This window comes from Adiantum capillus-veneris, chromosome 12, assembly GCF_014529385.1.
Source record: "Adiantum capillus-veneris isolate H3 chromosome 12, ASM1452938v2, whole genome shotgun sequence".
Taxonomy (NCBI): domain Eukaryota; kingdom Viridiplantae; phylum Streptophyta; class Polypodiopsida; order Polypodiales; family Pteridaceae; genus Adiantum; species Adiantum capillus-veneris.
The window spans coordinates 71,155,974-71,168,180 of NC_140942.1; the positions used below are offsets into that span (position 1 = coordinate 71,155,974).

Genomic DNA, 12,207 nt, shown 5'->3' on the forward strand with positions numbered 1-12,207 from the left:
GTGGGTAAATCTGCATTCGTTAATGCAGTCAAACCTAGTTTCTGCAATTGATCTTTGGAAAAGATATCGTTGAGAGAAGGATGGGGTAGCTGCACATGAAAATTCAACATGAACTTTGCCTGAGTTTTCAATTTAGCAGGCTTGCTAATTTCATAACGTAATAGTTGATGCTCTCCCTTTTTTTCGCCTTTGGGTTCTGCTTCTTGGGTGTTGGAGGGCCCTGACTCTGAGTTGGAATCAGAATCAATCTTATTAGAAGGTACTCTACAACTTTCATCATTGCATTCACTGGAGGTTATCTCGGTAACACCATGGCTGCTTTGATCGGATTCTGCATCATCTTCAGAACTACTCTGTCTGTCTCTACGAGCAGGCTTTTTTCGCAAAGCTTCTCCTCGCAAATGCCTGCCATATTAACATTGTAACTCAACTCTGTCGTTGCACGCTGGAAAGTTACACTTTGCAATCGTCTCAACAAACGTGATACTGATTCTTTAGAGTAGACAAGGACAAAAAAACGAGGATTCTGAGCTAAAGCGAGGCCTTTGAGAATTGAGCTAAATCGAGCATCCAGTAAACTACCACAAGCGAGAGCTTAAACCAGCCAACTCCTTGATTCGACTCTCGATTGATTGAGACATCGGTAGATACTCATTCTTTAGGGTAGACAGGGACAAAAAAACGCACATTCTGAGCTAAAGCGAGGGCTTTGAGAATTGAGCTAAATCGAGCGTCCAACAGCCTACCACAGGCGAGAGCTTAAACCAGTTAGCTACTTGATTTGACTCTCCACAGAGTGAGACATCGGTATCACGTTTGCTGAGACATTTTCTGAGTGTAACTTTCCAACGTGCAACAACAGAGTTGAGTTATTGTGTTAATATGGCAGGCAGTAGTAGGCAAATGCGATGAGAAGCTTTGCGAAAAAAGCTTGCTCATATAGACAGAAATAGTAGTTTTGAAGATGATGTAGAATCCGATTAAAGCAGCCATGGTGTTAACCGAGATGACTTCCAGTGAATGCAATGATAAAAGTTACAGAGTACCTTCTAATAAGGTTGATTCTAATTACAGCTCAGAGTCAAGACCCTCCGGCACCCAAGAAGCAAAACCCAAAGGCAAAAAAAAGGGAGAGCATCAGCTGTTATCTTATGAAATCAGCAGGCTTGCTAAGTCGAAAAGTCAGGCAAAGTTCACATTGAATTTTCACGTGCAGCTACCCCATCCTTCTCTCAACGATATCTTTTCCAAAGATCAACTACAGAAACTAGGTTTGACTGCATTAGCGAATGCACATTTGCCCACTAATGTGCTGGTGGCTATGGTTCACGAACTTTTGAACCGTTTTCCCAAAGTCCGAGCTCACAACCTTACTGCTACTTGGCCATGCACTTAGGAATGACCACCTTTCCGTCTTCAAAGCCGACCACGCGCACATACTCCCAGCTTTGCAAAGATGCCACCATTCAAGCCTGTCAAGAGTTGCTCCATCCTGATTACCCAGACTATGCGAGGAACAAAGAGTTGTTGGATGCCTTTAAGTATTACTTTTTGCTCAGAGATGTCAGAGAGTCAAAGAAAAGATGCGAGGTGCCTATAATGTTTTCTTCCTGTAATGGCTTCTACTGTTTGATCCACATTATACCTTGTGGATTTCACCTGATTCTTCACACCCCTACACTCCAGGGCCAAACAATTTTAGGTGCAGGTGCAATATGTACAGTCGAGCTTTCAGTGTTTTGCAACTCCTATGTTGGCTTGGGTCATCAATATACGTGTTAGCCCGGTGGATACACCCTCTTCCACTATTCCTCCAATTGAGACCAGTGAGCCACATCATCCAGAAGTAAGAGTGACAATCACTGAGGATCATACTTTAGTAGGCCCCCTTCATGGAAGCCATCGACCTCGGTCAACCTATAACACACCACAGAAGGGGGAAGAAATCTCCTTTGCATGAGTTCCTTAACGCCTCACCTGTCCCCTTAGCCTACTCTGTGTCACACTCCATGACCACGCAAAAGCTATCTTTTGTATTTGAGGACTTACCCTTCGAGGAGTTTCCACTTGGATTGTTGCAATAAGAGTATGTTGATTTTCACACCGATCAGACACCAGCCCATGATGTCTCGAAGCTCCAAGAGGCGACACAATCTTCATCTTCTCATACACCCTCGCCAGCTACACCTCTTGACCCGCTCAGAGAAGTCAACTTGGGCGACCCTGATAACCCTCAACCCATCCTCTTAGCCGCTTGGTTATGAGATCACCCCGCACTACTCGGTCAAGTAGTCTCTTTTATGCACTCTTTTAGACATGATTTTGCCTGGTCTTACAAAAATTTGGAAGGAATCCCACTAGAACTGGGTGTCCATACTATCCCTTTGGTTGAAGGGGCTAAGCCAGTCACAGATCGAGCTCACAAGCTCAACCCTAAGTATGCAGAAGCTGTCAAATAGAAGCTAGAAAAAATACAAGAAGCAAGGATTATTGTACCCGTGGAGCACTTTTGAGTGGCTATCACCCATGGTCATAGCGCCCAAGAAGCAAGATAATAAAATCCACGTGTGCGTCGACTACCGCGCTCTGAGCAAGGTAACAATTCCATATGGTTTTCCCACACCCTTCACCGAACGCATGCTCAAAGATGTGGCAAAGCACATACTTTACAGTTTCATAGATGGGTTCCATGGCTACAATCAGTTGGGCATCCATCCTGCTCATCAAATTGAAACTGCTTTGTTGACCTCATGGGGTATTTTCATTTACACAAAAATGTTTTTTGGGCTGAAAAATGCTTCACCGTCTTTCAACCATAGAGTATATCTCATCTTTTATCCTCTACTCACGGATCATATTCGCATCTTCATGGATGATTTTTCAACCTTCTCCGGCACTCAATCTTCCACCCCAGTGGAGAATTTGGAGGAGCACCTCGCTCAGCTCTCTGTCATCTTCCTCAAGTGTAGGAAGGCACGCCTGAAGCTCAATCCGAACCAATGCCATTTTTTGGTCACTCAAGGTACGCTTTTAGGCCATGTGGTGTTTGCTAAGGTTGTGCGTCTGACCCAGAGAAGATAATAGCCATCTTGAGGTCGTCTCCTCTCTTCAATCCCACAGGTGTTCAGAGATTTGTAAGCCACACAATCTATCATCGCAGCTTCATTCGTATGTATGCACAAGTGGCTCAACCATTGGCACCATAGTTACCGGGGAACGCCCCCTAGCCCCCGTTCCGGCGTTCCGGGGGGCAGTTCCCTTCCCGAACATTCCGGAACGTCCCGGAATGTCTGACGTTCCGGGTGGCCAATGCAAACCGGAACGGCCGTTCCGGAACATTCCGAAATGCCCCCGGACCGTTCCGGAATGCCCCTGGAACGGCCAACGGCTACAAACAAATTTGGCAAAATTTGAAAAAATTGAAGTAAATGTTTGGGCTTCTTTTGAAAGTGTGCAAGGCCTCAAGGACTCATAAAACGCACCCCCCTCCCCCTTTCTCTTCACAAGCTAATCCTCAAGGCTCAAGCTCTCTCCCTCTCACTCTCAAGATCTCTCCCTCTCAAGACTCACTTTCTCAAGGCTCAAGGCTTCAAGCCTTCAAGCTCTCTTCCTCTCCCTCCCACTCTCTCAAATCTCTCCCTCTCCATCTCTCTCTCTCTCTCTCTCTCTCTCTCTCTCTCTCTCTCTCTCTCTCTCTCTCTCTCTCGCTCATCATCTAGTCATAGCAAGGTTGAATGGTCTTCAAAACGAGTTTTTTGTGAGTATTAGAGTCAAAGCACTCTAATACTCCTTGTATTTAAACACAAGGAGCTAAAAATTGCACTATTTGGGTGTTTTTTATACCTCCCGTTCCGCGACGTTCCCGTTCCGGACCCCTAGCCGTTCCCCCGTTCCGCGGGGATCCCGTTGCCGTTCCCGTTCCGCGTTCCGGGTAACTATGATTGGCACGCCTGACCAGTACTTATGTACCTTCCAATGGTCAAAGCCCGAGGCTGAAGCATTTGCTTACCTCAAAAAACGCCTAACTGAAGCACCTATTCTAGTTGCCCCTAATTGGTCTCTCACTTTTCATGTGCATACGGATGAGATTCAGACGGTTGTGGATGTTGTGCTGACTCAACATAGCAAGAAGTTCAGTTTGGATCGACCTATCCACTATGCAAGTCGACTGCTCACTAAAGCAGAGCGCAACTATAGCAGGACAGAAAGGGAAGGTTTGGCTTTTGTGTATGCTCTGCAAAAATTTTGTCACTATTTATCAGGGGTCAACTTCACAATTATTGCTGATCACCATGCTCTGCGCTATCTGTTTAATAAGCCGCAAGTTGCAAGTCGAGTGTTGCGGTGGCTACTTCTATTTAAGGAGTTTCGAGGTGGTCCTCCGTCCCGGCAAGCATCAAGTCATGGCTGACCCCTCTCTCCGCATTCAAACAGGTAAAGAAGCTACAAGGATTGCGGACCACCTACCAGATAGTAGTCTCTTTAAGGTGGATACAACTTCGAAATATCCACTGGCCTGTACCCAAAGAATGCATCTTCCTTGCAGAAGAGAAGATTGTTGTTGAAGTCTCGACCATTCACTCTGGTTGGAGGATAGCTCTACATGTCAGGACCGTATGGTGTTTTGAGGCGGTGTCTCCCCCATGAAGTTGAGCATATTCTTGAGGATGCCCACAATGGTCCCACTAGTGGCCATTATCCTAGTGTAACAGGGAATGGGCAGAACACATCCCAAACGTTCCGAAACGGCGTTCTCGACGAGTCCCATTCCCAAAAGGCGGTCGGGAACAAAACGCCGTTCCAGAACGGGGTGTAACTGGAACGATGTTCCGAAAGAGGGGGGAAAGAGGCGGAATGACGGAACGGGCAAAAGTAGGCATTTGAGGGGAAAAAAGTAGGCTTTTGGGGGCAAATTTGGGGTTGTTTGGGGGACATATTTGGTGCACTTTGAGGGCAAGTATGGGGGCAGATTTGGGGGCAGATTTGGAGTTTATTTGGGACTAAGCTGAATGGAGGTAATTCAAGCCTTACTTTAGTCGACCGTTCCGGCCCCGTTCCCGTTCCCGTTCCGGGTCCCCGTCCTCCTCTCCATTCCCATCCCCTTCCGGACCCTCCCGTTCCGGGTAACTATGCATTATCTTGGTCACATCACCGCCCAGAAAATTCTACTGAGTGGTCTATGGTGGCCTTATGTATTTAGGGATGCAATTGCTCATGTCAGAGTTTGCAATGTTTGTCAGCGCTGTGGGCCGAAAGCAAGTAAGCAGTCCAACCGTCCTCTGCAGGTCTCTATGGCATGGTTATCCTATGAGAGATGGGGTTTAGACTTTGTGGGTCCAATTTTGCCCTTGGCTCAACCGGGGTAATTGGAAGTATTTGCTTGTGGCTACAGATTATGCAACCAAGTGGACTGAGGTATTGGCAACAATTAATTACACTGGCAATATTGTAGCAAAGTTTTTGTACGAAAATATATTGTGCAAGTTTTGGTGCCCCCTGGAGATCACCAGTGATCCAGGCAATCACTTTGTTAATGAGCTGATTTCGACTTTGTTGGCCAATTACAAGATTTTTCATCGCAAATATTGTGCCTATTATCCTAGATGGGCACGCCGAGAGCACGAACAAGGTTCTTATCGCCCTTCTATGGAAAGCATTTCATCTCCATCCAACTTAACGGGATCAAGCTATCCACAGCACCCTCTGGACCTATCACACTTCTTTCAAAGCCACAACCACTCACACACCATTTCAACTAGCCTTCAGCTTAGAAGCCATAGCTCCGTTTGAATTAGACTCAAGATCCCCTCGAGTAGATAGTCTGCGCGCCTATTGGGGTATGGACTCTGCCTATGTCTCGTCTCTTCCTGTTGGAAGAGAGCCACAGATTGGCTTCCCAAGCTCTGCAAGCAGAGCAACTTAGTCGCATAGCATGGCATGATCACCATCTCCGCAAATCTCCAATGGTACAAGGCTTGCTCATACTGCTCTATCAGGATATCAGAAAAAAGCAAAGAAGCTGGTCCCAGCCTGGCAAGGGCCATAAAGAGTACAAGAGATTTTACCACAAGGAGCAATACAAATTAGCCACTTTGGATAATGTTCCTTTGCCGCTTGTAAATGGCTCTAGAGTAAAATGCTATTATCCCCCTAGTAAGCCATATAAAGCCATTCTAATATAGTAGACAGCGACGCCATGTAGGCCCCAAAGACTGGCACCCTTTTCAATATTTTTTTATTTCAATTAAACTTGGAGAAAACCTATAAACTTCTACAAGTTGTCCCACTTCTAATGGGCTGCAAATTGCTTACTCTAGCCCAATTTCAGTAGCATAACAACAGTAGAAGGCTTCTCAAACAAAATCACTTTTACAAACTTGGCGAGAAAATACAGCACGCTAAAATCTCTGTTTTTCGCCTCTAAAATGCACTGGAACACCAATTTACCAGTTCCCTAACTTCCTCGAAGCTCCTAGGACCTTCAGGCATCAAAAAAGGTCAAAACCCTAAACCTGCAAAAACTTACAGCAAGCTGTAATTCTCTGTTTTGGGATTCCTTTTGCATGCCGAACGCATCTATAGGTAGCCCTCGAGTTCCTGCACATGTAGGGCTACTTGCCCTTTGATTTAGAGGAGGTTTCCGGCGAGAAATCTCTCTAAATCAGTCTGTACATGCTTGGGATTAGTAGTTAGCTAATTCGGTACATGTGCAAGAGGCTCTTGCCTCGGCAATTGCGAACAAACCCACAAAATTGTACATACAGATGGAAAGTCCTTGAGCTGGGTATCACGATTTTGTATTCAAAAGGGGAGAGAGGTGCATGAGAGCGGAATCATCGTGCTACATAACACAGAGAAGAAGGCAAGCTTTCCTTTAAAGCTGTAAAACTGCACCCACTACTCACACACACATTGTGGCTTCACGATGAAGTGAAAGGCAGCCCCAAATCGATTTGAGCACCCCCTTGGAGCTGAGCTACCTTGCAGATTCGCTCTCCAGCCGCCAAGTGTCCACTTTTCCCTTTTGGTCTAAATTCCTAGAACCCACCAACTTATGAAGTCTCGGCAAGGGGCCCGAATGACTTTCACTGAGCCTAGCCACCCTTTTACTAAACGAATTTCAGTGCCGATCGGCCCAACCATCTCGCGGAGACCTGGCCTTCATTGCTGCGGATGAAACTCTCAGCCATCGACCGTTTCACATTGGACATACAAAGTCCGACCATTTGTGACTTCAAAAAGAGGGTCACAAAAATTAAATAAAAATCAAGGGAGGGAAACCAACAAATAAAGTTAGTGATTGTCGCAGCCTCGTGACAATTTCTCAAATGATTGTTATTATAAGAAAGAAATACCTACGGCATACCAACAAGGGTACGATTGGGGACTCTCTTCTGTATAATTTTCTGGGAGAGAGTGTCCACTTAATTTTGCCTAATCTTCTCTAAAACTCTGATTATCAGCCTGTCATTCATTCCTCAAGGCACATTCATCTACCACCCCTCAAGGCACTGCAGACTGGTTGCAGGTTACTACTATAATAACAAACTCTTACTATACAGTTGGCAGTGGCCCAACTATTGCTTCTCGCAGAAGACAGACACAGCTATAAGCTTTTGCAAGCAGGAAAAAGAGAAAAGAACTCCATGTTGTACTTAAGCAGCTAGAAGAAGTTTACCTACCAGAGTAACACAATTGCAGCAGGAGAAAAAATATACTGGTGGATCCAGTGCTCAAGCAACCTGCAAAAGCAGGATCGTATCAGCTTCTTCCAACTTAAACATTAAGTCAAGAAAATTCAAAAATGCTCCATTAGGGAGAGAAGTTAATCAGTATAGATACCTTTAAGAAGTCCACGGGTTGATCATCTGCTGTAATAGTTGTACAGAGAGCATCATCCCAATAAGTTTGTGAAAAACACACCATACAGGAAGAGGATGAGAAATAAATAAAATAACTCATCCACAAGCCACCGATAAATCAGCTTCAACATAGTAGTTGAAAGTTTGCATTCCTAGCCCAGCATTGCCATGCATTCGACAGTTAGCAAGAAGAGACGTCTGACTGGAAGTACGGGGTGAGAGAGGCATACTTTGGAGGAAGGACTCTGCATCATCTAGCTGCCCAACCCTGCCAAAAAGGTCCGTAATGCAGCTATAGTGTATTGCATTTAAAAATTCGGAATGACATCGCAACACCGAACTAAACAATTTGCAGCCTTCCTCAAGTAACCCAGCATGTGTAAACGCCACAAGTATGTTTGTGAACACTGCTTCAGTGAGATGCAAGCCTTGCTTCTCCATGTAGTAAAAGCAGTCCTTGGCCATATTTGTGTTGCCATGCAATGCATACCCAGCAGTTATTGCACCCCACGAAACAATGTTCCTCTCTGGGAGCTCGTCAAACACTTTTTGTGCTTCTTGCAAGCATCCGCATTTGGCATACATACCAACCAATGCACTGCCAGCCAAAACATGAATTGGGTTCCCATCTTTTAACATCTTATCGTGTGTAATCATCCCTTGGAAGATGGCTCCCATGTTTGCACACACTTTCAAAACATGTGAGTGTGTTACATCACTTGGCTCCACCCCACTGGTGTGCATCTCTTCCACAAATCTTAAAGCTGAGATATCATACCCATGACATGTGTAGCCTGCTACAAGTGTATTCCAAGAAACAGAATCTCTATCTGACAAATTGTTGAAGACCTTCCTTGCATCATCTAAGCTTCCAAACTTTACATACAGATTGATCAATGCATTGCCAACAACCACATCTGCCTCGAGTCCACTCTCAACTACTTGCATGTGTACCAGATCCCCCCAGTATGCAGCTTCAAAGGTGCTACATGATCTAAGAACACATAAGTACGTCGTCTTTACTGGTTTTACACCCTCTGCTTGCATTTGTTGAAAAAGATTAAAAGCACAAAGGTTTCGCCCTTGCGTGGCTAACCTGGCAATCATGGCACCCCAAGATACAATATCCTGATGGCATATCATTTGGAAAACTTCTTGGGCCTCCATAAGGCTCCCACATTTTGCATACATGTCAGCAAGTGCACTGACAACAACATCGTTCGCTTCGAGTGCATTCTCCACAAATTGGTGATGTAAAAGCTTACCAGCTTCAAGGTTCTGCATGACACCACAAACCTTCAGAGTGGATGAAAAGGTGGCATCACTTGGCTTTAGACCCTCCTCCTGTAATTTCGAGAAAAGACTAAGGGCGGAAAGATCTTGTCTTGCTTGGGCATATCCTCCAATCATGGCAGCCCAGGCCACTGCATCCTTACAAGATAGACTGTCAAAGACTTTACGTGCCTCTAGAAGCTCCCCACAATTCGAATAAAGGCCAACAAGTGCACTTCCAAGAGCCAGGTCCGATTCATTCGAATTGGTGACAAGATGATCATGTAAGATCATTCCTTGATCCAAAAGCTTCATGTCTAAACACGCTTTCAATACAAAAAGAAGTATAACACAATTGGGATGTATGCCTTCCTGTTGCAGCTCTGCAAAAAACTCAATAACATGAGACGCTTTTCCATGCAAAGAGAATCCTCCAATCAATGCACCCCAGGATACCACATCGTGATCAGGCATGTCTCTGAAAGTTTTCACAGCCTCGTCTAAGCTTTTATTTTTTGAATACATGTCAACTAGAACATAGCCAACAGTTGTATCTGATCCAAAACCCCTTTTAACAATCTCTGAATTGACAAAAAAGCCCCAATCTAAAGAGCCCGTAAGGTTGCATGCTTTCAATACACAGATATAAATGAACTTATCAGGGCTTATGCCTTCCTGCAGCATGCTATCAAAAAGTTCTAGAACATGAGCTACATGTCCCTGTTGGAAACGAGCAAACATGATGGCACCCCACATCAGCACATTTCGACTCCTTGACCTCTGGAAAACTATGTGTGCCTCATCAAGGCTCCCCAATTTGGCATAAGCATGTACAAGAGCATTGCAAACTATCCCATCTGCAATGAAATCGAGTCTGATGATGTGATCATGCACCACGCGACAAAACTGCAAATGACCGAGAGCAGTAATGGATGTTTTCAACAGCGACAAAAAGGTGGCTGTGTCAGGTTGCAGAGCTTCCTGTGGCATGGCGAGAAAGACATTGAGAGCCTTCCGGAACTCCCCGCACTCGGTGTGTCTTGCTATGGCGGCATTTCGAGCACAAACAACAGGTGGGGATGCTTTGAACATACCCGTGTCCTAGAAGTTTCCTACCATTTGCTGTGAGCTCTACTGCAGGAAAGAGGGACCTCATCTGTGACAACCAGCTACTCGGGCAAGCCAACCTGAGCTAGAGTGAAGGTCCCGTTTAGCATTCGTTCGGAAGCACACGTAGTCGGCGCCTTCGCGTTAGCTCTTCGGTTCAATCCCCCTTTGGTGTAAAACAAGCCTTAAGAGGAGATGAGAGCCAGGTTTAGGCGTACATTTGAAATTTTATTGCTTCTTACGCTTTTTATTTGGTTAAAAAAGATCTTAAAGAACACGGGATCAAAAAGAGAACGTTTAAAGCACTTAGAAGAAGGCCACAGTGCAGGACAAGATTATGGCGCCTTTGTGGACATTCCTGAAGCTTGGAGGCTGCACAGGGGAGCTAGCATGAAAGTGTAACAAAGCAGCTTCAATGAATGGGGGGAGAATTTCATATGCTTCAAGGATTCCTCTCTCAATTGGTCCCCCTGGCTCACGGAAGGGGTTCCTTGGACCCCTTTTGCAAGGAAGTTACACATCTGGTCAACAACAAAGGAATTTCTAAAGTTTCTCATCTTTAGGATGATAGAAGCTTTTGCAGGAAGGATGTGGAGCTTGTAGTGATGCAACATAACTTGGGTACGTACGAAAGGCTTCTGATCGGTAGACTCTTGGAAGTGCTGACATCCTCAACTCGACATGTCTGTGGATCAGAAATTAATTGGAGAGCTTGGCATTGGCCGAAAGACAAAGTGTTCTTGCTTCCCAAGACCCAAAGTACCCATAATGTGCTGGTATACAAAGCAGATTGGTTTTCCCCACTCACCAGAATCTGGAAGAAAAACTAGTCAAAAGAGCGTTACAAAAAGAGTGTTAAGGCCATTTGGGAGATTAAATGGCCTAAATACATGAAGGTATTCATCTGGAAGGTGCTTTGGGGAGCCTTGCCTACTAGGATTAAGGTGTGTGCTAGAGGGCTCGGCTTTGACACTTTCTTTGGTAGTAGGTCGGCCTCTGAAGACCCTCTTCATCTGTTCACCAAGTGCCCTACCTCACGGGGGCTGGCCACTAAGGTTTGCAAATGGGTATGAAGGACTTGGAAGATCATCTTCTTTACTGATGACCTGATCTTGGGAGGGAGTGGATTCCAAAGCCAGGTAGTTTTGGTGTGCACCCAAATTACTATATTTTGCTACTTGAACTAGGTCTAGAAGTCTAGGATCCTTCAGGTATTTGAGGCCAAACTGGTTGTAGCTCATTTTGATGATATTGTGTGTATGAGCACTGAGCTCATCCATGGTGTTGGAGCAAGAATGTAATCATGCATTGGGCTGCTTAGAACACTCAAGAGAGTAGGTTTATCACCGTTAGTTTAGTATCCTCTTTGTTTGTGTACAAGCATGTGTTGGACCCCAAGCCCCCTCAAGGCACATGTGGTGTTTGAGAGCAATTGTATTCTTTTCGAGTTTATATAAACTCTCTCAACTCACAATTGTGAGTATGGAAAAAAAAAGGCATAGAAATAATTTATTTGTGAAAGAATTTGTTCAAAAATAAATTCATTTCATGAAATTGTTTTATTAATATTTATGTTATTAGACTTACCTTTCTTTGGAAAGCATTAAGATATTATTTTGTTTTAGTTATCAATATATCTTTTTATTTTATTTTGTTTTAGTTAACCAATGTGATCAATTTACTTTGTTGTTTAAGTGGGCTCGTGATAACGTATAAGGCATTTATGATTATGTGTGTATTTGGATAATACAATTTTATATTAAAACAAAAAATGACATAAAATTGGAAGCGCTAATTAAAACCTACTCTCCATAACTCTTCTTCCCATTTAACTTTAGCATACCTCCGTGGCTCCTCGCTTTGTTTTGAAGCTTCAAAATTTTTTCTAAGACATAGGATACCTATTTTTCAAAACATCACATACAATCTTTTGAGAGCACCCTTTATGGATCCATTTATTTATCAT

General features: G+C 44.4%; 1 protein-coding gene across 2 annotated transcripts in view; it reads right to left on the bottom strand.

The window, feature by feature from the left end:
• The window catches only part of LOC147445916 (pentatricopeptide repeat-containing protein At3g03580-like), a 64,547-nt gene extending 54,134 nt beyond the window's left edge, over positions 1 to 10,413 (bottom strand). For both annotated transcript variants that reach the window (XM_086525244.1, XM_086525245.1), the window contains exons 1-2: positions 7,843 to 10,413; positions 7,683 to 7,742 (exon numbers count right to left, since the gene is read on the bottom strand). In XM_086525244.1, coding sequence (XP_086381370.1) covers positions 7,959 to 10,226 — 2,268 coding nt within the window. In that variant the 5' untranslated portion in view covers positions 10,227 to 10,413 and the 3' untranslated portion in view covers positions 7,683 to 7,742; positions 7,843 to 7,958. The remainder of the gene's footprint in view (positions 1 to 7,682; positions 7,743 to 7,842) is intronic.
• Positions 10,414 to 12,207: the final 1,794 nt, after the last annotated feature.